At 41.8% G+C, this 27,298-nt stretch overlaps 3 protein-coding genes and 2 gene segments (V, D, J or C); 3 read left to right on the forward strand and 2 right to left on the reverse strand.

Annotated features, from left to right (window-relative positions):
• Positions 1-2,344, forward strand: zgc:64002 (uncharacterized protein LOC393330 homolog). Its single transcript, XM_062518547.1, has 3 exons — positions 1-271; positions 402-609; positions 949-2,344. Exons 1-3 carry the CDS (start codon positions 115-117, stop codon positions 1,373-1,375), a joined length of 792 nt encoding a protein of 263 aa, XP_062374531.1. The 5' UTR covers positions 1-114; the 3' UTR covers positions 1,376-2,344.
• A 7,923-nt stretch (positions 2,345-10,267) lies between these two features.
• LOC134061807 (Ig kappa chain V-III region MOPC 63-like) overlaps positions 10,268-27,298 on the reverse strand; it is a 98,828-nt gene continuing 81,797 nt past the window's right edge. Inside the window, 2 exon segments of the V gene segment in view lie at positions 10,268-10,800; positions 11,927-11,962. Of these exon segments, the coding sequence occupies positions 10,484-10,800; positions 11,927-11,962 (353 nt within the window).
• Positions 14,182-27,298, reverse strand: part of LOC134061808 (Ig kappa chain V-III region MOPC 63-like) — a 74,118-nt gene continuing 61,001 nt past the window's right edge. The window contains 2 exon segments of the V gene segment in view: positions 14,182-14,721; positions 17,355-17,390. Of these exon segments, the coding sequence occupies positions 14,405-14,721; positions 17,355-17,390 (353 nt within the window).
• On the forward strand, positions 18,271-22,479 carry LOC134061804 (zinc finger protein 852-like). Its single transcript, XM_062517605.1, has 7 exons — positions 18,271-18,429; positions 18,921-19,123; positions 19,441-19,527; positions 19,626-19,721; positions 19,819-19,929; positions 20,069-20,168; positions 20,367-22,479. Exons 1-7 carry the CDS (start codon positions 18,402-18,404, stop codon positions 21,953-21,955), a joined length of 2,214 nt encoding a protein of 737 aa, XP_062373589.1. The 5' UTR covers positions 18,271-18,401; the 3' UTR covers positions 21,956-22,479.
• On the forward strand, positions 23,081-26,396 carry LOC134061803 (zinc finger protein 324A-like). The gene is made up of 5 exons (XM_062517604.1): positions 23,081-23,218; positions 23,480-23,688; positions 24,016-24,123; positions 24,240-24,366; positions 24,507-26,396. Exons 1-5 carry the CDS (start codon positions 23,194-23,196, stop codon positions 26,285-26,287), a joined length of 2,250 nt encoding a protein of 749 aa, XP_062373588.1. The 5' UTR covers positions 23,081-23,193; the 3' UTR covers positions 26,288-26,396.

Raw genomic sequence — 27,298 nt, forward strand, 5'->3', positions numbered from 1 at the left:
TGTGGTTCTCGCGGAATGCCTTCCGTAGAGATATCAGTTCAAACGGCACGGTTTCTCCATATAATAATAGGCTTTTAGTTTGAAATTCTGCTGGAAAGTTATAGTTACTGTAAAATGGACCCATTATTGCATTTCACCGAGGGGGAATTTTATCAAGTCAATTTCGACTCAAGGGCATACCTCGACACGTTCTTTTCAAATCCAAGTGGTCATACCGATGAAAATTTTCTTGCGTTTGTTTTACATCGATTGAGTGAAACATTCTCCTCAGGTGAGCGCTATTAATGTGTAAGATAGGTAGCTATTAGACTATGTATTAATTTGCCACAGTTAACTGAGGAAGATTGATTTGGTAGGCTAACCACATACATATTTGTGTTTTTTCTTGGCTTCACCATTAGGGAAATACAAAGGTCAGCGCCTGATAGACGTTGGCAGCGCAGCGTCGATTCACTGCGTTATCAGTGCTTGTGCGCACTTTGACCACATCGTCCTGTCGGACTTCGCAGACAGAAATCGCGCTGAACTCAGCCAATGGCTCTGTAACGCGCCTGGTTGTTTCGACTGGACCCCGGTGATCCAACACGTTTGTCACATGGAGAAAGAAAGGCAAGGATTCATTTTTCAAGAACGATGTAAGGCCAGACGCATGCAATCTGCAAATGGCATCCCCTTCCTTAATTTGGTGAATCCTGGGCATACGATACGTCACTTCACATTACTGCAAAGCAAGAACTGTGCCATTGATGAGGGCCAACATTGTAGACCCATTTTGTATTATAGCCTACTCTTAACATTTTAGTGGATGTTAACAACCACTGCATGCCATACCGTTGTGTACCGGGTATTATGTAAAGCTGGTTTTGTAAAATAAGCATCACATTTGCCCATCAGGACTTTGTTCCAGAATAACCCTTTTTTGTTTTATTTTATTTTATGTTATACCAGAAGCCCCGTTGAAGTGGAGGCCCTCCTTAGGCAGCGAGTGCAAAGCGTTGTGAAGTGTGATGTGCGCCTGGAGAACCCTTTCCACCCTTTGACCCAAGAGCCGGCGGATTGCGTGATTACGTCTTTATGTTTGGAGGCGGCGTGTAAAGACTTGCCATCTTATTGTGAAGCTCTTCGTAATGTCACATCATTCGTAAAGCCAGGTGGAATACTTGTGATGATCGGTGTTCTTGGAGAGTCATTTTACACTGTAGCTGGACAACGCTTCTCCTGTTTACGCCTGACACGCAGCGACATCGAAGAGACACTGCGTAAACTACAACTCTCTATTCTACACTTTAGCATGTTAGAAAATGAAGCCGTGGAAATCAACCATGTTTCAGACTATGAAGCTGTATTTTATCTTGTAGCTCTAAAATTCATTTGAAATCCATCGACCGCCTGTTGCTCTTATGCACGCCGAGGCGAGCACATAGTCTTCTACTTAGATAATGCTATGGAAAAGCCTGGTAGCATATAGCCTAAATCGAATTAATACTGTAATACAATCGTTCTAATAGTAATGCAATTTGTATTAAATGTTATTTGTATAGCGCCCTCATACAGTAAATCATGTATAGCTTCTATGAAGAACATGCAGCACAAATGACAAAAGTTAAGCAAACAGCAAAAACGAGACGAACAGAGATAGCAAGACAAAACTCACAAAGCAAAACTGAAGATAAAGCAAAAAGACAGTATAACAGATAAAAAGGTTTGTGTGTAGTGTGTAGGGTGATATCAGGTAAAATGGGCCATCAGGTAAAATGGGCCATTTAAGGTTTGGGGGTCCCAGCCCCTCTGGAATTTAGAGCCAATGACTGCAAAGGGTGTTAAACTGTTGTCATAACTGTGCTTGACAAGTAACAGGTGATTTGATTGGTTTATGGTTGCTATGGTGGGCAGGGCAATAATGCTAATCAAGACTGCACCAGAAAACTGTATGGTAAGTAGCCTGGCATAGCGAATCTGACTAAACTATTATAAGGATGATAAATCTATAAAAAAACAAACATGCCCATAAAAAAAACTATGCATTATATCTGTCTTGATGGCATCCATCAGAATTAATGTTGTTAGCTTGGTATATGAACATATTTTTTGGAAAAATCATGTTTTTCTTGGCGGCCCAATTTACCTTAACCCATTCAGGTAAAATGGGCCATATGGTTTCAGCTAAAATGGGCCATCCTATGGGCCCATTCTAATGGGCCACATACACATGTGTGTGAGTGTGTGTGTGTGTGTGTGTGTGTGTATGTGTGTGTGTGTGTGTGTGTGTGTGTGTGTGTGTCACGGTGTATCTCTCTCTCTCTGTGTGTGTAGCCTATGTACCCACACACCGACTGACACACACACACACACACGTGCACGCACACAGTCTCACACACACACACACACACACACACACACACACACACACACACACACACACACACACACACACACACACACACACACACACACACACTTACCATGACCCCCTCCCCCCACCACCAGTATGGCAAACTAGAAGGAAAAATGTTTTTATCACACACACACACGCACTAGTAATATTAGTTTACCATTTTGAATATATCAATTATCAATTTTGAATGTGAATTTTTGTAATTTACACATTTGTTCTAAACACACACACACCCACACCCACACCCACACACACACACACCACTGGCATCAGTCAGGTTCCAAAATTGACTTTTTTAAGTGCTCATGGGTTTGCACCCACGATGTGTTTTTATTAATGCCACATATGAATATGTTTGTTTAATGCAGTCTAAATGTTATGTGGCTGTATTAGCAATTGTATTTTAAAAATTAAAATGGATAATTAACTATAATTTCCCTTTGAAATTAGACTGGCCCATTTTACCTGAAGCTGCTGGCCCATTTTACCTGAAACTGCTTATGCGAAAAAAGTTGGCACATCTGATGTTTCAAGAACTGTAGGGCCTAAATAATTATATTTTTTTACATACTTTCAACACAAAAGTATGAAAAACAGTCATTATTAATCATAAAAACACTTGGAAAAGGCATAGATAATATTGTATTACTGTCCCAAGCGATTTACCAAAAAGTGGCCCAATTTAGCTGATATCACCCTACACAAAGAGAAGCCCGGATAGTCTTTAACCACTGGAAGAATTTAAGTCGATTTTATTATTTGGCCGTTAGATGGAGCTGTTGTATCAATCTCCACCCTGGGATCTCATACGCCCCAGCAAAAAATAAATAAATGCACCATGCTGACTATGCAATAAGGAAATATGATCCACTAAGTAAGGGATAATGTATAGAACGCCGGTCATTATCGGAAAATAATTCCCGACAGGATGAACAGAACCCCGACGCGCAGCAGAGGGGTTTTGCTTCGTCCTGAAGGGAATTATTTTCCGATAATGACCGGCGTTCTATACATTATCCCGCTTATTATATGGCTACTTGCCAAAAAGAGAAATGAAACTTAACTCAATGTGTCTTTAGCAATGACTTGGCTACCGTTTGGTGGCTTCCGCTAACTTCTAGAAAATAAATAGTTCGCCACAGTTGACAGTTGTTAGGTGTTGCCTGGTAACGTACTTGGTAACTTTCAATGAAATTCCATTGCAACCAGCGAACGGCTTTGTTGCGGATTGATATGAAAGACGTGAATTAGAAGCACAAAACCCGTTGCCATTGACAGCGGTCATTATATACTTTCACCGGTGATTATACATATTAATCACCGGTAGAACGTTGGGGAGGTCCATTCAAAGTGAACGGGAGCTCTCTCAACATTCTAGAGAGCCATATAATAACTGAAATATAATTGACGCACACAACATTTAGCACTAAATGACAAAGACATATTTTCAGCCAAAAGAGGAAAAACTATATGTGATGAGATGAGATGACACGGCAGAAAAATCTCTTGATGGGGAAAATAAGATCTAATAAAGGGGAGGGAGGTATCTTGGTTATGGGAAAAATTAGACCGATAGATGTAGACGGTGTATCATAAATGTCCCGTAGATGGCAATATAGATAAAGAAGGAGACATTCTTTACTCAATTCCTTCATCTCATTTTTGTTCTGCCGTGTCACCTTGGGGGCTCAGAAGTCTAATCATGTTACATGATGACTTCCATGAGATTATTTTGCCATGTTATGACATCATGACATTCCATTTTTTACTTTAATGATGCCTATGCACCTACATCCATAGACATTTATACATGCCTACATCAATGTATGCTTGACATTTTGAAGCGTAATTTGAACTCTTTTTTTTTTGGTAACTGAAAGTGCGCTGTGGAGATGGAGGCAGCATTTGCATGTACACTCCAGAGATGACTACTTGCTCATGTCACATCTAACACCTGATGTTCTGCCATTCCCTGAGGGCCAAGAGGAAGTTTGGTATACACGGTACTACAGGAAACAGCAAATGATAATTATTGTATCTGAATTCATGTCAATTTGTGCAATTTTAAAGAAAAACAAACAAATAAACAAACAAACAAAACAAAAACCAAGGTGCTATCATTTCTGTATTCTGATATTTACTCCATGAGGCATGGTGGTGATAACGAAGCAGTTAATGTTCTTTTGTGTGTGATTGTTGCTTTTAGAATATTAATATAGAAGTATATGTGTAGACATTTCAAGGAATAGGAGAGGATTATAAAAATCCAATTTTGTGTGCAAAGCAAAAAGCCAATACATTCAGATATCATACAATGTACATCATTTGCAAAGGTTTAGTCATATAAAGGTCATCATTGTCCAAAAAAACAGCAGTGATATACGTTAGCGCACTGCTATGCCTGGTACCAACAGAAACTTGCAACAATCCTAAACTCTCAATCTGTTTGCCATCATCAAGTCATATGTTCATCTGGGACCTGATTTAGCAGCTGTGGGTGTCATAGAGGTTTCAGAGCCAGAACCCTCCTTTTCAGAATGACTGTGTGTATGTCATGTATATTCCCTGTTGTCAGGACTTCTTTTCCGATAATGATCAGCTTTTTATACATTATCCCTTAGGCCTACTTAATAAATGATGTCATTCAATGCAAGTCTTGGGACAGCAACAGAGCCTGACATAAAGCAGACCTAAAGCCCTCTCCTCCTGCTGCACCTTTTCTCCTCTCTGGACATGAAGTGCTCTTTGAGCAGCTTACATTGGCTTGCTGAACGATGATTGACTTCATCGCTCTTCTCTTTGAGTTGCACCTTTTTCTTTTTCTTTTTTTTCAATTTTCTACGAATCGTTTAAAGCATAATGGGCCAATTGCTCTGTCAGTTAGCATTGTGTTAGCTGTGCTACGATTTAAAACCGTGCTCCTTAAAACGGAGGTTTTGGAGTTTAACACGCAGCTGCGCACGAAGTTTAACGTGATTGCTGTGTCAGAAATGAGACAGGATCGGCTGATTCCTAGTTACTGGGGTTAAACTGCCTGGAAGCCGGAAGTACGCTGTTTTGAGTTTTACCCCAGCAGATGCAGTCGTAATTCAACAGTCTTAACGCATTTCAGGATTTTGACGGGATACTTTTTATGACTCTTGTGGCTAAATGCGCTCTAAGTGCCAAAACACTTTGGAAATGTACATTTTAATAAAACGCAAATTATGTTGAAATATATCATGAAATAGTCTAGGCTACTTTTGTGGAAATCTGGATCTGAAATCTTATCCAGTAGGCTATGCTATTTATAACATTAAATCAGTCAATCAATCAATTGTCACGAATTAAATAGAACATTACACGGAGGAGCAAAAATAAGCCTTTTAATCGCCACACTTCAGCCCAACTATGGACAAATTATGCTGGGCACTAAACCCACATTCCATGGCTCCGTGCGCATTCCAGCCTTTACGAATCCATGTGGGACTAGGCTACGTATTTTGTCAGCCTAAACAGGCCTACACCATGGCCAGGCAAAATGCATCTGTGCGGTGTAGGCTACATAATGTCACAACTGTCTTTAATGCCTGTGAAATGCATGTTAGTGTGTCGGATAGGGGCAGACGTTTTCAAATCATACTGCTCCCCGAGCGCCGCTGGTTGGTTGGTTCTCTCACGGGATGAAAAAAGTACCTATTCTATTCTATTCTATTCTATTCTATTATATTATATTATATGTAAGGGATAATCAACGACGCGCCCTGTGCGTTTCTAGGAAAATGATGCACTTATCGAGGACTGCGGCGTCGGGTCCTTATTCCTTATTACCTGCGGCGTCGGGTCCTTATTACCACTTCGAACGTGCATTATTTTCCTATAAACGCACGGCACGTCGTTGATTATCCCTTACATATTCTATTCAGTCATTGAATGAATGAAAGCGCCTCCCGCAAACAGCGGGTGGAAATCCCTTTCACGACATGAAACGTAATAGTGAACCTTCAAATATAATAATATTTCAGTGCCCATCAGTCTCTACATTTAGCAACATCACCAAACAGTCCAAAAGTAAATTAAACCCCAAACTAAACTGAAAACTACTGCTTTTAATAGCCTACCGGTGCCGCTAACAAAACGCATGTCTCTGGTCTCACAATAAAACGCACAGTGTAACAAAAGTTCTTGCCTGGAAGTCTGCCTCAAATAAATGCTTTGCGCAGCCTAAGTAGCCTAAATAAAGACCATAATCGAGTGTTGATGGTACGATCTACCGTGCGTTAGGCTATTTTACGAATAGGCCCACTCGTTCTTTGTACATTTGTAGTTAGGCATTTGCCAACTTAAGCAACTGCTATCTTGTAGCCTTTATTGTAGCCTACTGTGTAATAAGTCCAAACTAGCCAACAGTGTGTGTATGTGTCGGTTTATGAAGCGTAAGCTGTCACCTATCTATCTTGCTATCCTGCAAACTATGGTTTAGTCTACCGCTAAACCATGTCCTTTCCGAGATTAGACTAACACGCATTAAATGCGCCCTCTAGTGGGTGATTTGAATTTCCTTGAAGACACAGCAATTGAGATCAAGGTAAAACGCAGCAGCAGGTTAAACCACAGGTGCATATGACACAGCAATGGAGCTTAAGTCGTCACGTGACTTCTTGCGTCACCACCGAGTTTAAAACCGTGTTAAACTCCAAACTAGCGACAGAGCAATTGCCCCTATGTGTCTACTGCTTGGCAGATGACCAATAATAAGAACCTGCAGTCATTTAGTAAAAAGACAGCAACACAAGGGTTCTACAAGTAAGGTGGAAAAAAATCAACCGTGGCAGATTTTTAATGTGGAAAAAAAAACCCATAAACCTAATCACTAGAGAGAGTTTAGACTCTACAGGAGCTACAGGGAGAACCTCAGCCCATCCCATCTAATGGCCAATTCGGTGAATTCAGTGTTACACAGCTGCAAGTCGTCGCAAAACATTCTACATGTCTAGTCGCAGTTGCAAGGTTTTAGAACGTGACAGCTCGTCTCGTCGCAAATCTTTGGTCTGAACCCCACTTAACGGGTGTAAGGTTGAACTGAACTAACAAACAGAACACTCCCAACACTCTCCCAACAGAAGGAAAGAAAAGTCTGCAAACTGAAAGAAATTTCATCTTGGAATCTTTATTTTTTGTCTTTTTATCTATCCTCCCTTCCTCCCTCGGTCCTCGTTCCACTGATCTAGATAAAGAATAATGGGGCTGCAACAGTAGTCTATCCAGTGTTCTTCATAGATCAGTGGGAATGAGTCGGAGGACAGAGGAAGGATGGAAGGAAGGGAGGGAGGATAGATTAAAAAGACGAATTAGAAGGGCCCGATATAAACCTGACATCTTTTCTACTATCTAATCTCATAATGTATTCATTTGTTAGTGCTGTCTTTTAGAAGGCTGAGAAACATGGCAATATTCCATTTCAGACTGAACTGACAAATGTGATTTACAATGAAGCCATATCAAACATTACAGTAATACTACTAAGGTGCATGTCTACTAATTGTGAAACCTGGATGTGGGAGGGTCTTTCATATTCATGTCATAATTTGCATGGCTATTTTGACTGTGCAAGCTGTGTCAGAATCTGGAAACATTTATAGTCTAATCAGATGAACCCAGAGTAGCAATCTGATAAAAAAAAAATTCTCGCAATGAACATAACCATGAGTTTTATGTATGTGTATGTGTTAGTGATTCTGATGTGCTGTCAAGGTAAGAATCTTTTACAGTGCCTGCCTATGATTAAGATGATTCAAGACAAGAAAAAAAAGACAGAGCCTTTTTCAAAATTATTTTCTTTTCAACAGAATCGAGTGGACAGATTACACTCACACAAACCCCAGCAGTGAAAGCTGTTCAGCAAGGAGAGACTGTAGTCTTAAACTGTAAAGCTAGCAGTAATGTATACACAGCATGGGGATACCCTGCATTAGCCTGGTACCTTCAGAAACCTGGAGCTGCTCCTAGACTCCTGGTCCACAAAGCAACAACTCTCCTCTCTGGGACACCATCCAGATTTAGTGCCAGTGGATCTGAGAGAGACTTCAGTTTGACTATCAGTGCAGTCCAGACTGAAGATGTAGGAGATTACTACTGTCAGAGTTTCCACTACCCCAACAGTGTGTACGTGTTCACACAGTGATACAGAGCTGTACAAAAACTTCCCTTGGTAAGACCATGCATGACTAACTCACTAGAGTACTGACTGACTGAAGGTGGCAAAGGGGGAATCCTCATTAGCATAAAAAGATTACACACACACACACACACACACACACTATATATATATATATATATATATATATATATATAAGGTATTGCTACAATCACTAAAAAAAACTTCAAAGATCATTTGAAGCAAGATCATTGTTGTCCACACAATAATTATAACAACGTTCCAATAAATCATGGTGCAATAGTAAAGGCAACCTGTTTGATGGTGGAGCAAATGGCAAATTATGGTCAGAGTACTAGATTATGAATAAAACTCAAGTTACGCCGACTTTGTACTCATGCACAATGACATGCACAGACACACACACACACACACACACACACACACACACACACACACACACACACACACACACACACACACACACACACACACACACACACACACCCTTTACCAAAGGCATGAGGAAGTTCACTCATCTGTGAAACTGTCAGGTTACAGAACTGATGATATTTGCATGGTCAGAGCTCGGTAGTTCCACTCTCAGAATAGACACTTTCTGTTCCCTTATGTGCTGTTGCTTCCTGACATTGATGAAGAAATTATACATTGTAGGAGAATGGTAAAGTGACATGACAGAATATGTACTTGCATATATTCATATGATATATTGCCTACACTGATCTGCAGTAAGTGTAACTTGGAATCTGTGAAGCTTATCACTTTATGTATCACTTTATGTTATTTGTATTCTGAAGAGGCAATTGAGGCCATGACTAGCATTATAAAATTGACAATATCTGTATTAGTTGCACATATTGCTTTTAGGCACACATTGATTGGTTATTAACATATCAACAACCTTCCCCAGTCTTGTAACAAGTGACTACTCTCAAGCAATGGGGACATCAACTCATTACGATGTCCCAGGAACAAAATCACATGTTGTTCCAAAGATTTTTGATAGGAAAAAGTTCATGTCTTCATTGAAACTTTGAAAACCATTGAAAGTTCTGGTTATTTGTTGTTTCAGTGCCCACTTTACTGTGAAAACTGCTATTAACATGGTGGAGGTTATTTCTGACAAGTGAATGCTTTATTTTGTGGGACATTTGAATCAACTGACAATAAAAGCTTTATTTGGTATATCAGGCTGTGGTTCATTAAGACCAAAACCTCGCGCCACACGGACAGTTTTTATCTGACAGTTACTCTAACACTGTCCTGTTTCACCTTCATGGACAGCTGTTCAGTGTATCATAATGACGCAGTGTTTCATTACATAAGTATTTGTGATTGTATGTCTTGAAAATGTATACTTGACATGACTCTGTGTCAGCCTAATGAGGAAAGTGTGGAGTGTGGTCTTGTGAGATCAGGGCAAGAAGATACTGGGAGTAGGAAACAATTATACAAGGATGCAAGATATGATTTGATTGATTTGACATGATTTAAAGTGCAACTAAGTGCTTACTGATGCATTGAAACTCATATTTGCATGGTCACGGTTCAATGGTTTTGCTGCTCTAAGAATAGAAATGAACCATTAGCAGGTGTGCAGCACTTTTGCGCGGTTGTTTGAAACTGTATTTCAAATTATTGCAAGAGTGTGTGCAATTTCATCTTCAATAAAAACATTTTCTTTATAAAAGAATAACTGAATAACATCGGTATGGTTCAGTAGAAAGCTTTTATTTTTTCAAAGTCAAATTTTGCAACAGAAATGGCACAAGAACATTTTCTCATTGATTAGGCAGTACAAGTAGATAACAGTACAAGGCTGTGGATGTGTGTCAATGAAGACAGTAAGCACAGTACAGTAAGCACATGAGCGATACAAAATATGACAAATACTATAATCAGTCACCCAGACTGAAGAAAATGGAATTGCTCTAGTCAGAGCATTCGCCTGGCTTTATAGCCTTGGTGACTGGAGACTGGGAGCCCTGTTTGGCCTCACAGGTCACGGAGGCAGCCTTGGTCCACTCCTGGGAAGACATGGTCAGGGTGCTGCTCCAGCTGTACAGGCCGTTCTTCTCTGGACCCCAGCGACTGGCCACCCCAGTCTTGCTGTTCCCATCCACCTTCCAGCTGAGAGCCCAGTCTGACGGGAAGCCTCCGTTGGCCAGACACACCAGCGTGGCAATACTTTTGCTGGAGAGCTCTTCGCTTGACGGGGGCAAGACTGTCAGTTTGGGGCTGGTGTTACCTGAAAGGCAGAGGTAGTAGATTAAAGTCATTAGATGACGTTCACAACGATGATCGTTATTGCAGGCGTTTCATTAATTATGGATTAGCCTATCTGAAATAAGCATGTCCATCATCGATGTCGTTCGCAACAAAATTTGTCTTCCATGTTCGGTATATCGATTCGCAAATTCGTTTAATCCACTGTCTGGATTAAACGTCTGTAAAAATACAACTAGACAGCCACGTCGATCGAAATAAAAACATACAAATATTGTTGGTGTGGTTTTTTTTTTTTACTGATGTATATTATGAACAGCCGACGGAATAATTAGGCTACGTTTCTTTTGAATACTTCGACTTAGTCTGGACAGCCAACGGTTTTCAACCTAATGCACATTTGTTTGGTTGACTACATTTCTGCACTGATATAAAAAAATAAGTCTACTTTTCGTAGATGACAAAAGTTCATTGTTTTGGTATAGGCCTATTCGCTGGGTACAGAGATGTTTCCATAAATATATATTCTGAAAAGGTACTCGCACACAAAATTGGAAGGTTCTAAGATGAAGAATCACATCGCCTATATTTAGGTTTAGTCTAGTAGAAAAACTATCACTTACTTCCAACTTCAAGCTTCGTGCCGCTTCCAAAAGTGTACCACAGTGATACAAACCCTATCAACCGCCGTACAAAAACCCTACCTCCAAATACGCACAACTACAAATGGTTTTATCTCTCCATTATTCTTCACAAATGTCAGTCCAACAGCAACTCCGCATGCGCAGCCATTCTCTCTTTGAAATCAAATGAATATGAAATGAAATATTTCTGAATCTTATTTGATAATTTATTGGTTTAACCATAGCCTACTATTCACTTGTAGCTCAGCAAATAGAAACATGGCATTTGAGGATTGCCTACAATCATTATACGAGTAAGTTAAAATCATTAAAGCCAAAAAAAAAAAATTCTGTTTAGAATAATAGTGTAAGAATGTCTAAGGTTTTGTCTAAGACGTCCTATTTGGCATAATAGTATATATTATTTATTAGAAAACGCTATACGGAAGCAGTTTGAGAAATCTACGCTCATTTCAACTAAATCCGAAAATTCAAAAAGCAACACATTATATTAGTCCTACTTACTTCCAACATCAAGCTTCGTGCCGCTACCAAAAGTCCACCACAGTGATACAAACCTATTCAGCGCCTGTACAAAAACCTCCTCGCGCTTCAGTGACTAGCATCCACCATAGTAGCAATTCGAAACCTGTACAAGAAAACACAACTAGCGTCTGCATCTTTCGGGCATGCAGAGTACAAAGTTGCCTTTGGAAACATTTTAATATATGTCTCCTCTGCAACAGAAGGTTGCAAGTTGTTTACACATTTTATTTCCTTTAGATTGACAAATAGCCTGCTCTATGCTTACCCATCAATTAGCGTCATGTTTCAGGACCGCGGACAGTGACAGCCGACTCGGTATCAACCAATTGCTATAGAATATTTAATATCTATAACTGAGGAGAATAAATGGGCTGAGGAAGAAGAAATCTTGGTTGGACAAAAAAAAATCAGGATGATAAAATGGTAGACGGTAATACCATACCAAAAATGTCCTGTAGGTGGCAATATAGATGGTAGAAAGCAGGAGCCATTTCTGCCATGTCACCGTAGTAATCTAGTAATTTCATAGGGTGACGTGGTGGATGAGATTGTTCCTGTCTATTATGGAGTAGAATAGAAATTTCTAACTGACCCCAAACTTTTTACCGGTAGTGTAGCTAACATAAAAAACAGCAAAACATGTAAAAGGCTGAGCAGAGCAAACAAGAGACCGACAGAGACAGTATATGACACAATTACAAAGCAAAACTAAAAAGACAAAAAAAATACAACATAAGAGATAAAACGAAATGAAATTAAATGGGATAATATAGGTTAAGGTAAATGCAGTAAGATATTAACAAATTTGGACCGACCGCAGGGCATAAATTAAGTCATTACTTGTTCAACTAAGGCCTTCATCATAAGCCATGTGATGAATAGCATGTGTAGGCTATGTCTCAAACAGAGGTCCAAATAGTTCTTACTGTAACCACTGGATGATGTATAGTCGAGTGTATTACATTTGGCCGTTAGATGGAGCTGTTGCATCAATCTCGACCTTGGGAGCTCATAGGCTCTAGCACCCCCAGGCTGGAAAAAAAAAATTAAAGGATAAAAAAAACAGCAAAAATAAAATAAAATAAAAATAACAGTAAGCTGGCTATGCAATGTGAAATGTGATCCAGGAAGTGAAATATAATTAACCCACACAATATGTAGTACTTGATGACAATTACATCTTTTAAACCTTCACAAAAAGAGGAGAAACTGTTGCATGCAAAGAAAAAAACCAATACATGCACATACAATTGACATAATTTTTAAAGCTTTGTCATATCAAGGTCATCATTGCCACATGTAATTTGCAGACTGTAGATGTTATAGTTTGCCTGGTGACCCTGAGTCTTGCCTGTTTTAGTTTTCCGAGAGTAATTGTAACTCCGTTGGTACAAAATAGCATGAGAAAGTTCATCCATCTGTGAAACTGTCTTGTAACAGTCACAGAACTGATGAAATTTGCATGGTCAGAGCTTGGTAGTTTTCCACTCTCAGAATAGACACTTTCTGTTCCCTTATTGTGCTGTTGCTTCCTGACATTGAAGAAGAAATTATACATTGAGAGTGATAAAGTGACAGTGACCGAATATGATATATTGATAAATTCATATGATATATTGCCTACACTAATCTGCAGTGTAATATTGAATCTGTGAAGGTTATCACTTTACATCACTTTATGATGCAAGATATACAGTATCAGCTCCAGAATCTCTGCTCCTACTGTATCTCTCTAGCATCGTGTGTTGTGTGCATTCAGATCTGCCACATGCAAGAGTCATCCAAATGGGTGTCTACTCAGTCATTAGCACAATCCATTTATTCCAACTACAACTGCCAGTGCCAGAGTGTGATTAGAACTCAAATTTTGTGTAAAATGACAACAAATAATGATATCATACTGTAACTTCAATAAAAGTTTACACTCACACAATTATACAACTGGTCATAATTTTTAGATATTGACCCCCCAAAGACACACAGTCTTGAGGAAATTGTCTTTAGAGTGCAAGTAAGTGCTTACTGATGTGTTGAAACTCATATTTGCATGGTTACGGTTCAGTGGCTTTGCTGCTCTAAGAATAGAAATGAACCATTAGCAGGTGTGCGGCACTTTTGCACAGTTGTTTGAAACTGTATTTGATTAACTGTAGCAAGAGTGTCTGCAATTTTATCTTTAATATAACATTTTTTTTAAGAAATTCTAAATGTTAAGAATAACTGAACAACATTGGTGTGGTTCAGTAGAAAGTTTTTATTTTTCCAACTCAAATTTTTTTCAAAAACAGAAATGGCACAAGAACATTTTCTCATTGATTAGGCAGTACAAGATAGTAAGAAGTAAAAGGCTGTGGATATGTGTCAATGAAGATAAGCACAGTACAGTAAGCACATGAACGATACAAAATAAGACAAATACTATAATCAGTCACCCAGACTGAAGAAAATGGAATTGCTCTAGTCAGAGCATTCGCCTGGCTTTATAGCCTTGGTGACTGGAGACTGGGAGCCCTGTTTGGCCTCACAGGTCACGGAGGCAGCCTTGGTCCACTCCTGGGAAGACATGGTCAGGGTGCTGCTCCAGCTGTACAGGCCGTTCTTCTCTGGACCCCAGCGACTGGCCACCCCAGTCTTGCTGTTCCCATCCACCTTCCAGCTGAGAGCCCAGTCTGACGGGAAGCCTCCGTTGGCCAGACACACCAGCGTGGCAATACTCTTGCTGGAGAGCTCTTCGCTTGACGGGGGCAAGACTGTCAGTTTGGGGCTGGTGTTACCTGAGAGGCAGAGGGTGGCACGAATGGGACAGGTAGTAGATTACATTACTAAGTCATTAGATAACATTCACAACAATGAACGTTATTGCAGGCGTTTAATTTTGAATTATCTGAAAATAGCATGGCCATCATTGATGTCGTTCGCACCAAAAATTGCCTTCCATATCGATTTGCAAGTTCGTTTAATCCAGTATATAAAAAAAACAGACAACCACATCATTTGAAATAAAAACATTCAAACTGTTGGTGTTTTATTTTACTGATTTATTTTCTGAACAGCCGACGGAACACTTCCGTTTTGCGTTTCTTTTAAATACTTCGACTTAGTCTGAACAGTCAACGGTTTTCAAAGGTTGTTTGGTACATTTCTGCACTGATAGCCTAGGCCTACTATCGCTGATTACAGGAGTTTTTATGCTCACCGTGTGTAGAGATTGTTGCCACACTCAACATGAATGTGTTGAAAGCAATGCATCTCTGTGTTCAGATACACATTGCTTTTGTTATTTGTTACACACTATTTGTTGAAAATAACACAATTTGTTGAATCTCTGTGTCCAACACATTCGTTTTGAGGGTGCATAAAGATATTTTCTGAAAAGACTATAAACTCGCACACACAATTGGAAAGTTTTAAAATGATAAATCGCATCGCCTACATTTAGGTTTTGTCCAAGAAACACAATCACTTCAAACTTCGTGCCGCTTCCAAAAGTGCCACAGTGATACAAACCCTCTCAGCCGTCGTACATGTGCAGCTATGCTCTCTTTAAATCAAATTAATATTAAAGCTTTGTGCGTCTTATTTGATAATTTTGGTTTAACCATAGCTTATACAATTTATAGCAGCTCAGCAATGATTAAAATGGCGTATTTCTACTTACTTCCAACTTCAAGCTTTGTGCCGCTACCAAAAGTCAACCACAGTGGTACAGATCTATTCAGAGCCTGTACAAAAACCTCCTCACGCTTTAGTGACTAGGATCTGCAGCTTTAGAGCAGGGTGCATTTAGTGGGTGCTCCAACAACTGTTCTGTTAAAGCTATTCTGGAAACACTAAACAGGCTATAATCTTTCATCAATACGGCTAGAAAAAAGGAGAACGACTGGCGCCAGAAATAATAATAATAATAATAATAATAATAATAATAATATTAATAACAGTGGAACAGTGATTACGCTTTTTTAGTAGGCCTACTTCGACTTATTCTGCACAGCCTTCTGCACTTCTTAAATGTGACAAAAAAATTGCATGGTATAAAGCCATACAAGTGTACAGTCCACCTTTGAGATTCTCCGGTATACATATATTTGTTTTGCCAGAAAGATAGGCTATAATTGTGAAAAGACCATAACACAAAATTGGCAGGTTTTTAGCTGAAAGAATCGCATCGCCTAGGCCTACTGTACAATTAGGTTTAATCCGTAAAAAAAGCACTTACTTCCAACTTCAAGCTTCGTGCCGGTTCCAAAAGTGTACCACGGTGATACAAACCCTATCAGCCGTCGTACAAAAACCCTACCTCCAAATACGCACAACTACACACTTTATATTGCTCCATTACTTTTCACAAATTTCAATTCAACCCCAACTGCATGCATGCGCAGCTATTCCCTAGAATCGTAGGCTATATACAATGTAGCTCTGCAATTAGAAAAATGGCATAGGTCTTTTTCTACTTACTTCCAACTTCAAGCTTTGTGCCGCTACCAAAAGTCCACCACAGTGGTACAAATGTATTCAGAGCCTGCACAAAAACCTCCTCGCGCTTCAGTGACTTGCATCTGCATGTTAAACATGCAGGGCGCATTTAGTGGTTGATCTAACAAATGGCCTGGAGCTTAATGTTTTTGGAAATTTTGGAAAATATTCCAATTCGTTTCTCATCTATAAGGCTATAAAAAAGGAGAACGGCAGCCATCCGAAATAAAGCATAAACATTACGAAACTGCGAAATAGTGATTAGCCTATTGCACAGCACATGCTACTTTTTCACCATAAAAATACATTTGCAAAAGGACCATAAAATCGCACACAAAATTGAAACGCTTTAAGATGAAATAATCGCATCGCCTACACTACAGTTTAGTCTATAAGAAACACAATCACTTACTTCCAACGTCAAGCTTTGTGCCGCTTCCAAAAGTGTACCACAGTGATACAAACCCTATCAGCCGTCGTACAAAAACCCTATCTCCAAATACGCACAACTAAACGTTATCATGATTCTTCACAAAATCTAAATTAAACAGAAACTCCGCGTGTGCAGCCATAGTCTACTCTCTTTGAATCAAATTAATATTAAATATGTATGCATCTTGGTAATTTGTTGGTTTAACCATGACCTATAGGCTACAATTTATGACCAGATCAGAAGATAGAAAAATGGCATTTGACGCACAGCCTGTGAGGGCACACTCATTACAAATGAGAACAAATGAAAACAATTAATAGTCGATGCAATTTATGTTTTAAAAAATAGCCTTAACATTGTCTACGGTTTTGTCTAAGATGTACTATAGGAGATCTAATGGTATAATGGTAACACATGGAAGCAGTTTGACAAATCTGCGCTACTACCAGCGAAAACTCTGAAAAGCCAGAGAGCAAAACATATTACTCGTTTACTTACTTCCAACTTCAAGCTTCGTGCCGCTACCAAAAGTCCACCACAGTGGTACAAATCTATTCAGAGCCTGTACAAAAAATTCCTCGCGCTTCAGTGACTTGCATCTACTTCTACCACAAATAAGCCTGATTCAGAGGCAAAAACACCACTTGCGTCTGGACTGCATTTTTAGAGCATGCATTTGTTGTAGGCTATCATCTGCAACAGGAGGTTGCAAGTTGTTTACAAGTTTAGATTTACAAACACTCTATGCTTATCCATCAATAGGCCTTTGTCAGGACCGCGGACAGCGACAGCCGACTGGCATCAATAAGACTCTGGACTCACAGTGGTTCTCAAACTTTTTCTGTCATTCTCCACTTTGGAGTTGGGACATTTTCAAGCCCCAACTGAAACCATCAACCCAGCAAAATGGTAACGTTAAATATTTTTTTTCGCATTTTGGTTCAACATTAAAGACAGGTAGCCTAGGCTATTATTAAAGAAAGTCGTTCCTCGGGTAGCCTAGTGTCTCTATTTCTCACTAGTGGGGCCCGCGGTCTACACGGAGAACCTCTAGAATATCTAATCATTTCAGGAATGGATGGCGGCATGGTGACAGGTTTGTGGATAAAACCAAGTCTGGTCGACAAGCCAACATATTTTCACAATATGCAAGGGCAGATACATTCAGGCGCTGTGAAGCAGGCTATGGGAAACGGTTGACTTTTTCTACCTGACAGTTTGTTCGTGCGTCCACTGTTATCATTATTGTAATAATATAATGTTTTGACGTGGAAAAGACAGTTTTTTGAAACTCAAGATGATGCCAATTTTGGTTAGCCTAGCCCTACTCCACGGCAGTAGGTGGCGGCATTGTAAAGATTTGAAACAACGTGCATCGACAGCAAGAATCACCGATAGGTTCTATTTCCTGTATTAACATGGCTGGTCGTTTCTGTGTTCACGTATTAGCCAAATCCGTAAAGTTCTAACTCCTCGACAAATGTATGGCGTTTGTAAGCTCCTTTACCTCAATGTTTTAAATCGATTGCCGTCTTCATAGGAAGAATGACATCTGCAGAGCATTTCAAAACTAGTAAGTTATTTGCCTTCGTCATTTTGGCTTATTGGATGTAGCCTGCTAGCCGACTAACTTCAGCTAAATTTAGCGTTTGTGCGCGTGAACACATCAACAACAAAGAGCCTCAATCGGACATCATTCAACTAAGGTTTAACAGGAAGACATGCTTGTTTCTTATTGTAGAGATGTTCACCTGGTGCAAATAAAAGTAATAAGCTGTGTGTTCACAATGAAGCGGAAATGATTATTAAATTATAAACAACATTGACATATGATGTGCAATGTTTGCAAGGCCTGCCTCTTACATCAAAATCCAATTTTCCAGCTGCTGGCGGCAAAATATTTTCCTTTTTCTTAAAGAGCATGTTAACCAGCATAGCCTAGTGCAAGTCCTCCTCACCGTCATTTCGACTACCTTACTTTACTTAATTACAATGGCCTAACCATGCACTAGTGTGTAATTATCTCCATGATGTCTGTGGGGTTTTTTATGTGTCCCTCCACAGTCACTCCCCTGCCTCTCTCCTCCCTACGCCTTTTGGTGTCTCCACTACGGTTGATGTCAGCGTTTATGTGGCAGGTGTCGGAACAACACAGCATTGCCCAATATGAAAAGTTGGTGGAGTTCATCAGTCTGGTGTCTGATGCGGCCCCCAGTTTCTTTAACCAAAGTCAAATCACAAAGCTCGTCATTCAGCTTCAAACCAGGGTGAGATTGTTGGGTTAGCTCTATTGACAGCAAATATAGTATAGTATTGCATGCATATTTATGATCGATGGAGAGTGCACATAATTTCAAAGATATATCACTTGGAACTTGTATAAATTGAATACTTTACAGACTTCTTTGTGAACGGGATGTGGTTATGATTGCCTTTGTCCACTGTGTTTTATGGATTCATCCAACTGCAGTATGGAAGGGAGTTTAGATATTCATTCCCTCTTCTTATATATCTCTTACGGCAGTGCTGTTGTATTGACATTTATTTTCAGTAATACATGCAAGTCATTCATGAATTTGTTTAGATGATCTTGGAGTCTTACCGTACTGAATGCCCATCACCGATGACCATCCAACCTCACCTTGACTCACTAAACAAGCTGAAACAGTCGGTATGGGATTCTGTTTCTCACTTTCTTAACTAGTATCATGTTTTGTTGTTGTTTTGTAACCCCTCCAAGCACACTGACATTTTTACCATTTACTTCAGTGTAAAGAGGAAGAGGCTGTGAAGTACTTAGATGACTTTGCCGAGCTGATTCAAACGGTCCTGACAAACCCGAACTCAAGAACTCATTATTTTCAGGTAAGTTCTTTATCACTGTCCTGTCCTTTTATATCACCCCTTCATCTTTGGTGTCTTTTTTTTCACACAGCGTTTATCCTGCTCTGCCTCTCCACAGAATGTGTTTCCTCAGCTGTACGGTCCAGAATATGAGGTGGCACTTCAGAACCTGGTTTTGGAGTTCCTCTTCAGAGTGGAGGAGTTGTTGCCAGTGCCAGACTTGAGACAGGTCATATATATACATACACACACACACACACACACACACACAGAAAGACAAACAAATAACATACAAATAACAACAAATAACATAGACAACAAAATAAATAAACAACACACACTCTACCCTGCCTTGCCTCCATAAATAGACTGCGGTATGGCTGCGTGCTGCCCCCTGTGCTTTGGAGGACTGCACACAGCTACTTGAACATCCTGAGGACCTGCAGAACCTGGTTGCGTTGATGAGTGGTATGCAAGTATACTTTAACCAAAAAATTTAACTTGTGTCACAGTCAGACTTGTTGTGATGTGTCTATTATTCACTTTCATATTGAATCGATTGAACAGTTGCGTACTCCAAAGATTTAGGATATTTGCTGTCACATCTGTACAGTATGTTTTCATATCTCTTTATCATAGTACTCTGTATGCCTCTGTCCTCTACAGCTCCTCCTGCGTGTCTGATTGAGGAAGAAGTTGTGGTCATTGCTGACCCGACCAGTCCAGTAGAAGTTATGGAAAGTGTTGTGATCACCGATTCAAGTCAACCTCATGAAATTGTGGAGTGTGATGAACCACAGGAGTTTGACCATGTTGAATATGTTTCTGATGAAGAGCCCAGTACTGAAGAGGCACACGCCTCACAGATTGGAGAGATAATGAACACCATCCAAAGCTTAAGAGAAACCGCAAGTGAAGGTGGGTCGCAGTTTGAAAGCACAAAGACAAACCAGCAAATATATGTGATCCAGCAACCTGCAAGACCCAATGCAAAGTCCTCCACCCCCTCCACTGTGTACGTGATAAACCCTGTTGCTGCCAGTAAGCGTAGTGCAGAAACGTCAGAAGTCACACCAATCAGTGTGGAAAAATGGATTTCACAAATAGCAGGAAATAGCATTTCGCTTCCTTTCCTACCAAGCCTGCCCAAATCAAGCATTCCTCGTACCAGAACCGCAAAGTCTCGCTGCCGTTCACGTGGCGACCAGGACAAGACTCTTCTCGGCAAAAAGACCACCTCCGGCGATGGCGAGTCCCAGGAATCTGCACAAGCTCGGAAGCACCGTGAAACGTACACGTGCGACCAGTGCGGCAAAGGCTTTCCCTACCACTGTCTGTTAGATGACCACAAGCGCACGCACACGGGTCTCAAACCATTCCAGTGCTCCGTTTGCGGGAAGACATTCCGCTCCCGTAGCTTCCTAACGATCCACGAGAAGATCCACTCCAACGTGCGTCCATTCCAGTGCCAGGTGTGCAACAAGGCGTTCCGGAAGCGTGCGGACGTGGTGAAACACCACCTGGTGCACACGGGCGAGAAGCCGTACAAGTGCACGGTTTGCGGGAAGGGTTTCACGCAGGGGTCGTACCTGAAGATTCACCAGGCCTGCCACACCTCGGAGCACGAATACCCTTGCCCTCACTGTGAGAAGACCTTCCCCACGGCCTTTAAGCTGCGCATGCACGAGCGCTACCACACAATGGAGCGGCCCCACCACTGCTCCAAGTGCGGCAAGAGCTTCATCCACCTCTCCATGCTCAAGAGGCACATGGGCTACCACGCGGGCAAGCGCCAGTACCTCTGCTCCCTGTGCGGCAAGGCGTTCGTCTACATGTTCGACCTCAAGAAGCACCAGCGTCAGCACGACAAGCCCAAAGAGGAAGTGCCTTGCCACATCTGTCAGAAGACCTTCTCCAGCCCCGAGGGGCTGAGGTGCCACATGCGTATCCATTCCGGCGAGCAGCCCTTCCAGTGCCAGGAGTGCGGCAAGTCCTTCACCCAGCTGGGGAACCTGCGGAGGCACCAGCGCGTCCACACAGGGGAGCGGCCATTCACCTGCAAGGTGTGCAACAAGACCTTCAAGCACTCCTCCCACCTGAAGGACCACTCACACATCCACACAGGCACCTGGCCATACCAATGCGGTCCGTGCGGTAAACAGTTCAGGTCTCCGGGGCTCCTGAAGAGGCACGAAAGAACTCACTTGGATCCACAAGAAGGTCGAAGGAGTGGTCGCAGGAAGCAGAAGACCTGATTTCCTTTGAGTCACTGAGATGTTTTTTTGAAGTTAAAAGAAGTTCCAAAAGTTCTTGTTGTCTGCAGAAGAGAACATAGCAAAGATGTGGACCTTCTATTATACAAAGTGCAACATCTAGAGTTTCAGTTCAGTTGTCTGGCTTACTCAAGAACTGTGTTTTATGACATACTGTACCCCCTCAGGTAAAGAGGGACATAGGCTATGTTAAGACAATTCATAGTTACTTTTTGCAGTAGCCAAACCAGAGTAATGATAAAATGTGTTTCATATGAATGCCTGTCCTTCCTAGAATACTGTAAATAAGTCCATGGTTTTGCAGGCAATTTTCATGGACTTTCGAAAGAAAGATGGCGAAAAATATCATTGCAAATCATTTACGTTATATATTTTGTCCAAAGTGTATTGACACACACTCTATGCAACTGGCCTGCTACTGACATATTGATATCAGAATTGTTCAACTTGGTGTCTCATTTGATGTACAAATTTGCCTAATAAAGTTACTGCAGGACTTCAAAAAAGGTTTGGTCTAATTTTGTTGAAGAAATAAAGCACATTTATCACCGCCTACTGTATGGGAATTATGTAGTTATTTTACAATACGTCTCAGAGAATATAGTATTATATATTTGCTGTACTACCTGATGATTTTCTGAGATTGCTAGGTTCTAGAGCGTAGGCCTAAATAAAAAATAAAGTCAGATAGTCACCTTATCACACTTGTAAAAAATAATGGGATGACATCTTGAACAATAGGATAGAATTTGGTCTTATAACAGTGAATATGTACAAAATAACAAAACCAAATCACCATGTGATTTTTGAAAGCTAAAAGCTTTCAAAAATGAAGTCAGATTTTAGCACTATTATTGGACTGAACAGCTGAAAAGCGGACAGAACCATACGTTCAGATCGTATGTTTTCTTCGTGTAATATATGTTTGTATAGTTTGTAGAAAAGATAGCGTGAACCCACGCTTGTTGTCATCGTCTGAAGGTGATTATTGTTATAATCAAAGACGGTTTTTAAAGTAACTTAAGAAATCTTTGATTATAGTGCTGTCTTCCGGAACTCTAGATGGCAGTAATTCGGAGAAATCGCTGAATATTTAGTGTGCCTCTCGCGGAGAACAAGAAATGTGTTGGATGCAAAGCAAAGACATGTAAACATCATTAGAAAATAGCTACAACGAGCTCGATTTAAAGTGTCCTGTCTGGATGAAATAGCCTACCACCATGGAGCTGTTCGAGAGTCGCAATGGTATGTGGGGGCTAATTATCTTGCTGGTAGATAACGTTACACCTGACTTTTACATGCAAGGCTCCATACATAGCAACTAGTTTATTTATCTTAACTTATTCTCGCTGAAGTTTGGTTGTTGATTGAATATGAGCCCATCAAGAGCTTCCCATTACATCTGTGCTTAGGCCTATAGCCTAGGGTACACTGGCTCACTTAAATTGTCATAACAAATGAACAGTGTGTATTAATATCAGTAATCATCTGCTAACCATCTTACAGACAGGACCTTTCCTCTTCCTTTGCCATCCCTGCGTCTTTTGGTGCCCCCCTTTCGTCTGCTGTCAGCGTGTATGTGGCACGTAGCGAAATACCGCAAAGTTTCCCACTACAGTAAGCTGGAGGAGTTTGTGACCCTTGTTGCAGAAGCAGTGCCAAGTCTGTTGAGTTGCCATCGGAGCGCTGAGCTCATTCTGCGACTTAAGACCAAGGTAAGAGTTATGGGGGTCGTCGGGTCGACGTGCAAGTTGACGAACATCTGCTAATGTAAATTCAACATGTGAACACAGTGTACACTCATAGACCTCCGCTCCAAGCAAAGCGTAATCATCTTTGTGAATGGTGAATTTGTTCTGTTTCGATTCATATCCTACACTGAGACATACGAATCCATTACACAGTGAATGTCTCGCTGTTCCCCTAAATTTCTGATGGGTATGAGGTTTGTTGTTGTTGTTGTTGTTGTGTTGTTTGTTGGTTTAAATTGATTTGTTTTTTACTTTATGTTCTATTTTGCCCCTTTCCTTCTCCTTCTTTAGCATGCATGTTCAGGGGAACCTGGGCCATATGATGCTGAATGGCAAAACCTTATATGGGATATCCTGACCGAAGTAGATGGACTCTGTCAAACACCTGATTTAGAGCAGGTTGGTATTTGCAGAATATAACTAAAAACTCCCCTTCAATTTCTCGTATTCCATCATAAAATAGTATGGCTGGATCATTTATATCTGATTGATTTCCCTTTTCACCTCATGGACAGACCGCATCTTGGCTCGGTGCTGCCCCCCATGCTGTGGACATCTGCCTGCAGCCTCTTGATAATTCAGAAGATTTGAGGAATCTGCTTCGGTGTAATAACCAGTTCAAACCTAGCACTAGTATGCATGGTAAGTCTGTGTCTGATGACCTCGATCTACACACACAAACAAACAAATAAACAAACAAACAAACAAACTTTGAAAGTCATGATGTTCATAGTAAGGAACAGGTTTAAACTTTTACCTTTATATGTATTTTTTTTTTAAAGATTCTTTAGACGGCCCTCCATCAAAACCACCAATTCCCAAGGAAACAGCCTTCCTTGACCAAGAACAAGACACACCGTCTGTCCATTGTCATACCACGAGCTCTCACACAGAGGATTTGGAAGCTGCAGCCGCCATATCAACCCCTCCTTTGGCTGAAGATAGTCATGACCATTATAACGATGACAATGATGACAACAATGACGGTGACAGTGACAGTGACACACACAGTAATCCAGCCATTGCACAAATCCAGTGTTCCGTGGGACTGGCTGCTGTTACAAATGGAGAGATGGCTTCAATGGATGAGGGCAGGTGGGCCGTGGAGACGTTTAGTCCTGACAGCCCATGTGAAGAAGCAGGCAGAGTGCAGCGGGAAGACCTCTCCTTGGGTCCTCTGAAAGATTGCACGAGGGTCGGAGAACAAGTGTCTGATCATGACCAAGTCTTGCAGAGAGATGCTGTAGATAACGACACTGATTTGCAATGCAAAAATCCTGTCATGCTTCCTGCTTCCGCCGCTGTCTGCTCCTCCACTCGCGTAGCGCGAGGTCGCTCCGCTAAAACCGTTCGCAAGAAGGCGAGCGCCGTGAACATTGTGGACTGGGTCTCCCAAATAATGGGCAAGGGCGTCTCTCTTCCGGCTCTGCCTCCTCTGCCTCCTGGCTCCGTTGTGAAGAAGGTTAAGCTCACTCGCGCAAGGTGCAACAAGGAAGTCGGGGCCACTTCACGGGCCAAGAGCGATAAGAAAGCTGTGCACAAGGACGGTGCCGCCCAGCGCACAAAAGTAGTTCCAAAACAGCACGCGCGCTTAGTGCTGAAGAGAGACAAGAAAGAGGTGAATGTCACCCGGCGCCCTAAGAAGGTTCCGGAGCCGCACGTGTGCTCCGAGTGCGGAAAAGTCTTCCCAACGAAATCCAGGCTGGAGACGCACGAGCGCAGTCACGCCGACGTGCGTCCCTTCGAGTGCCCGGAGTGCGGGCGGCACTTCTCCTGCCTCGGCTACCTGGCGAGGCACCGGCGCACGCACGCCGGCGAGAAACCCTTCAAGTGCGCCGTGTGCGGCAAGGGCTTCACGCAGCCAGGCTACCGGAAGATCCACCAGGAGGGTCACGTGGACCAGCACCTCTTCTCCTGCTCGCACTGCCCCAAGACGTTCGCCACCGCCTTCAAGCTGCGCATGCACGAGCGCTACCACGTGACGCCGCGCCCATACCAGTGCCAGCAGTGCGGGCGGAGCTTCATCGCGGCCTCCATGCTCCGCCGCCACCGCGGGTACCACGAGGGCGAGCGCAAGTTCCTGTGCAGCGTGTGCGGCCGGCGCTTCGTCTACGCGCCCGACCTCAAGCGCCACCTGCTGGGCCACGAGCGGCCGCCGGAGCCCGCGTCCTGCCCCGTGTGCGGCAAGGTCCTCTCGGACAAGTACGCGCTCGGGCTCCACGCGCGCACGCACACCGGCGAGCGGCCGCACCGCTGCGGCGAGTGCGGACGGACCTTCGCCTACCGGGAGAACCTCAAGCGCCACGCGCGCCTGCACACGGGCGAGAGGCCGTACCCCTGCCAGGTGTGCGGGAAGGCGTTCAAGCACTCGTCCAACCTCCGCGAGCACGAGCGCTGCCACACGGGCGAGAAGCCCTACGGGTGCCAGCGCTGCGCGGCGGCGTTCAGGACGTCCAGCCTCCTGAAGGCGCATCAGAGGAGCCACACGGGCGAGGTGGCGAGGCGCAGAAAAGCTCCCGCGACGGACAAGGCCCGCAAGGAGAACAGCAGGAACACCCTTTGAGAGGTGACCTGAATGGTGACCTGATGTCCTCTCGGACTTGTGGTCCTGGTTTCAAAAGGCCTCACTCTGTCAAAGACAATTTCTTTCCTTGTATATTAAAATATTTGACTTGCAGCAAATTGCAGTACCCTTTGATTATTGCTATCAATTGGCCTCCCTTACTAATGCATTCTCAATGCATACCTGCTCTCTGCAGTATAGGTATTCTGCTCATTCTTTCTCAAGCATCTCTCTGAATTTGATATAATTCATGTTAACATTTTTAGTGCTGCCACTAACGACTAATTTTCTAACGATTAATCTTTCGACTAATTTTTCGATTAGTCGACTAATCTAAACGACTATTTAAAAAGAAAAAAAAAAGTTTTCGTTATTTTGTTCTGTCCATTTTATTTTTAACTCAACTGAAGGTCCAAAACATGACATATAGCCATAGATATAGATATGCTCATATCAATATCATCCTACTTTTGTAGGGTTAATAACAGACTTAATAACATTACAGCCGTTAGAGACGGGAGACCAACAATAAATAGGGGGTCAATAGCAAAACGATTAGTCGACTAAAAAAATTGCCATCGACTAATTTTCATAATCGATTAGTTCGATTACGTCGATTAATCGCGGCAGCACTAAACATTTTACAACGGTAATAATACATTACTTAAATTCTGTAACAGTTGTGAGGCTAGATGGGTGCCGTGATCCACTATCTCGCCCTGTTTTTATGTGAGCAATAAACTGACTGATACACTACACAGTATCTGCAGAAATCTCCATATGTGCCGGTGCGTTTATGTGTGATCTGGCAGATGGGAGGTTTTTGTACAATGCAGTTATCACTGTGTGATCACATCAGCGCCATGGAGACAGACATTAGGCTCATTCGACCATGTTATGATTAATGCCATTACTGACAAGGAAATTATTATTTACTCTCATTGTTTAAGTACACCAAAATCCTCAGTCTTTTGGTGTCAACTCTTATCCCTGATCTAGGAACACTTCAAC

Source organism: Sardina pilchardus, chromosome 17 (genome assembly GCF_963854185.1).
Source record: "Sardina pilchardus chromosome 17, fSarPil1.1, whole genome shotgun sequence".
Lineage (NCBI taxonomy): Eukaryota > Metazoa > Chordata > Actinopteri > Clupeiformes > Clupeidae > Sardina > Sardina pilchardus.

What these genes read in the sequence shown, in the direction of transcription:
- zgc:64002 (XM_062518547.1), top strand. Translation starts at nt 115, where the DNA reads ATGGACCCATTATTGCATTTCACCGAGGGGGAATTTTATCAAGTCAAT. An exon ending in GAGTGAAACATTCTCCTCAG is followed by an intron (nt 272 to 401) that starts GTGAGCGCTATT and finishes CTTCACCATTAG; the next exon opens with GGAAATACAAAGGTCAGCGC. An exon ending in TGTCACATGGAGAAAGAAAG is followed by an intron (nt 610 to 948) that starts GCAAGGATTCAT and finishes ATGTTATACCAG; the next exon opens with AAGCCCCGTTGAAGTGGAGG.
- LOC134061803 (XM_062517604.1), top strand. Translation starts at nt 23,194, where the DNA reads ATGGAGCTGTTCGAGAGTCGCAATG. An exon ending in GCTGTTCGAGAGTCGCAATG is followed by an intron (nt 23,219 to 23,479) that starts GTATGTGGGGGC and finishes ACCATCTTACAG; the next exon opens with ACAGGACCTTTCCTCTTCCT. An exon ending in ACCTAGCACTAGTATGCATG is followed by an intron (nt 24,367 to 24,506) that starts GTAAGTCTGTGT and finishes TTTTTTTTAAAG; the next exon opens with ATTCTTTAGACGGCCCTCCA.
- LOC134061804 (XM_062517605.1), top strand. Translation starts at nt 18,402, where the DNA reads ATGACATCTGCAGAGCATTTCAAAACTA. An exon ending in TCATTCAGCTTCAAACCAGG is followed by an intron (nt 19,124 to 19,440) that starts GTGAGATTGTTG and finishes GAATTTGTTTAG; the next exon opens with ATGATCTTGGAGTCTTACCG. An exon ending in CAGTGCCAGACTTGAGACAG is followed by an intron (nt 19,930 to 20,068) that starts GTCATATATATA and finishes CTCCATAAATAG; the next exon opens with ACTGCGGTATGGCTGCGTGC.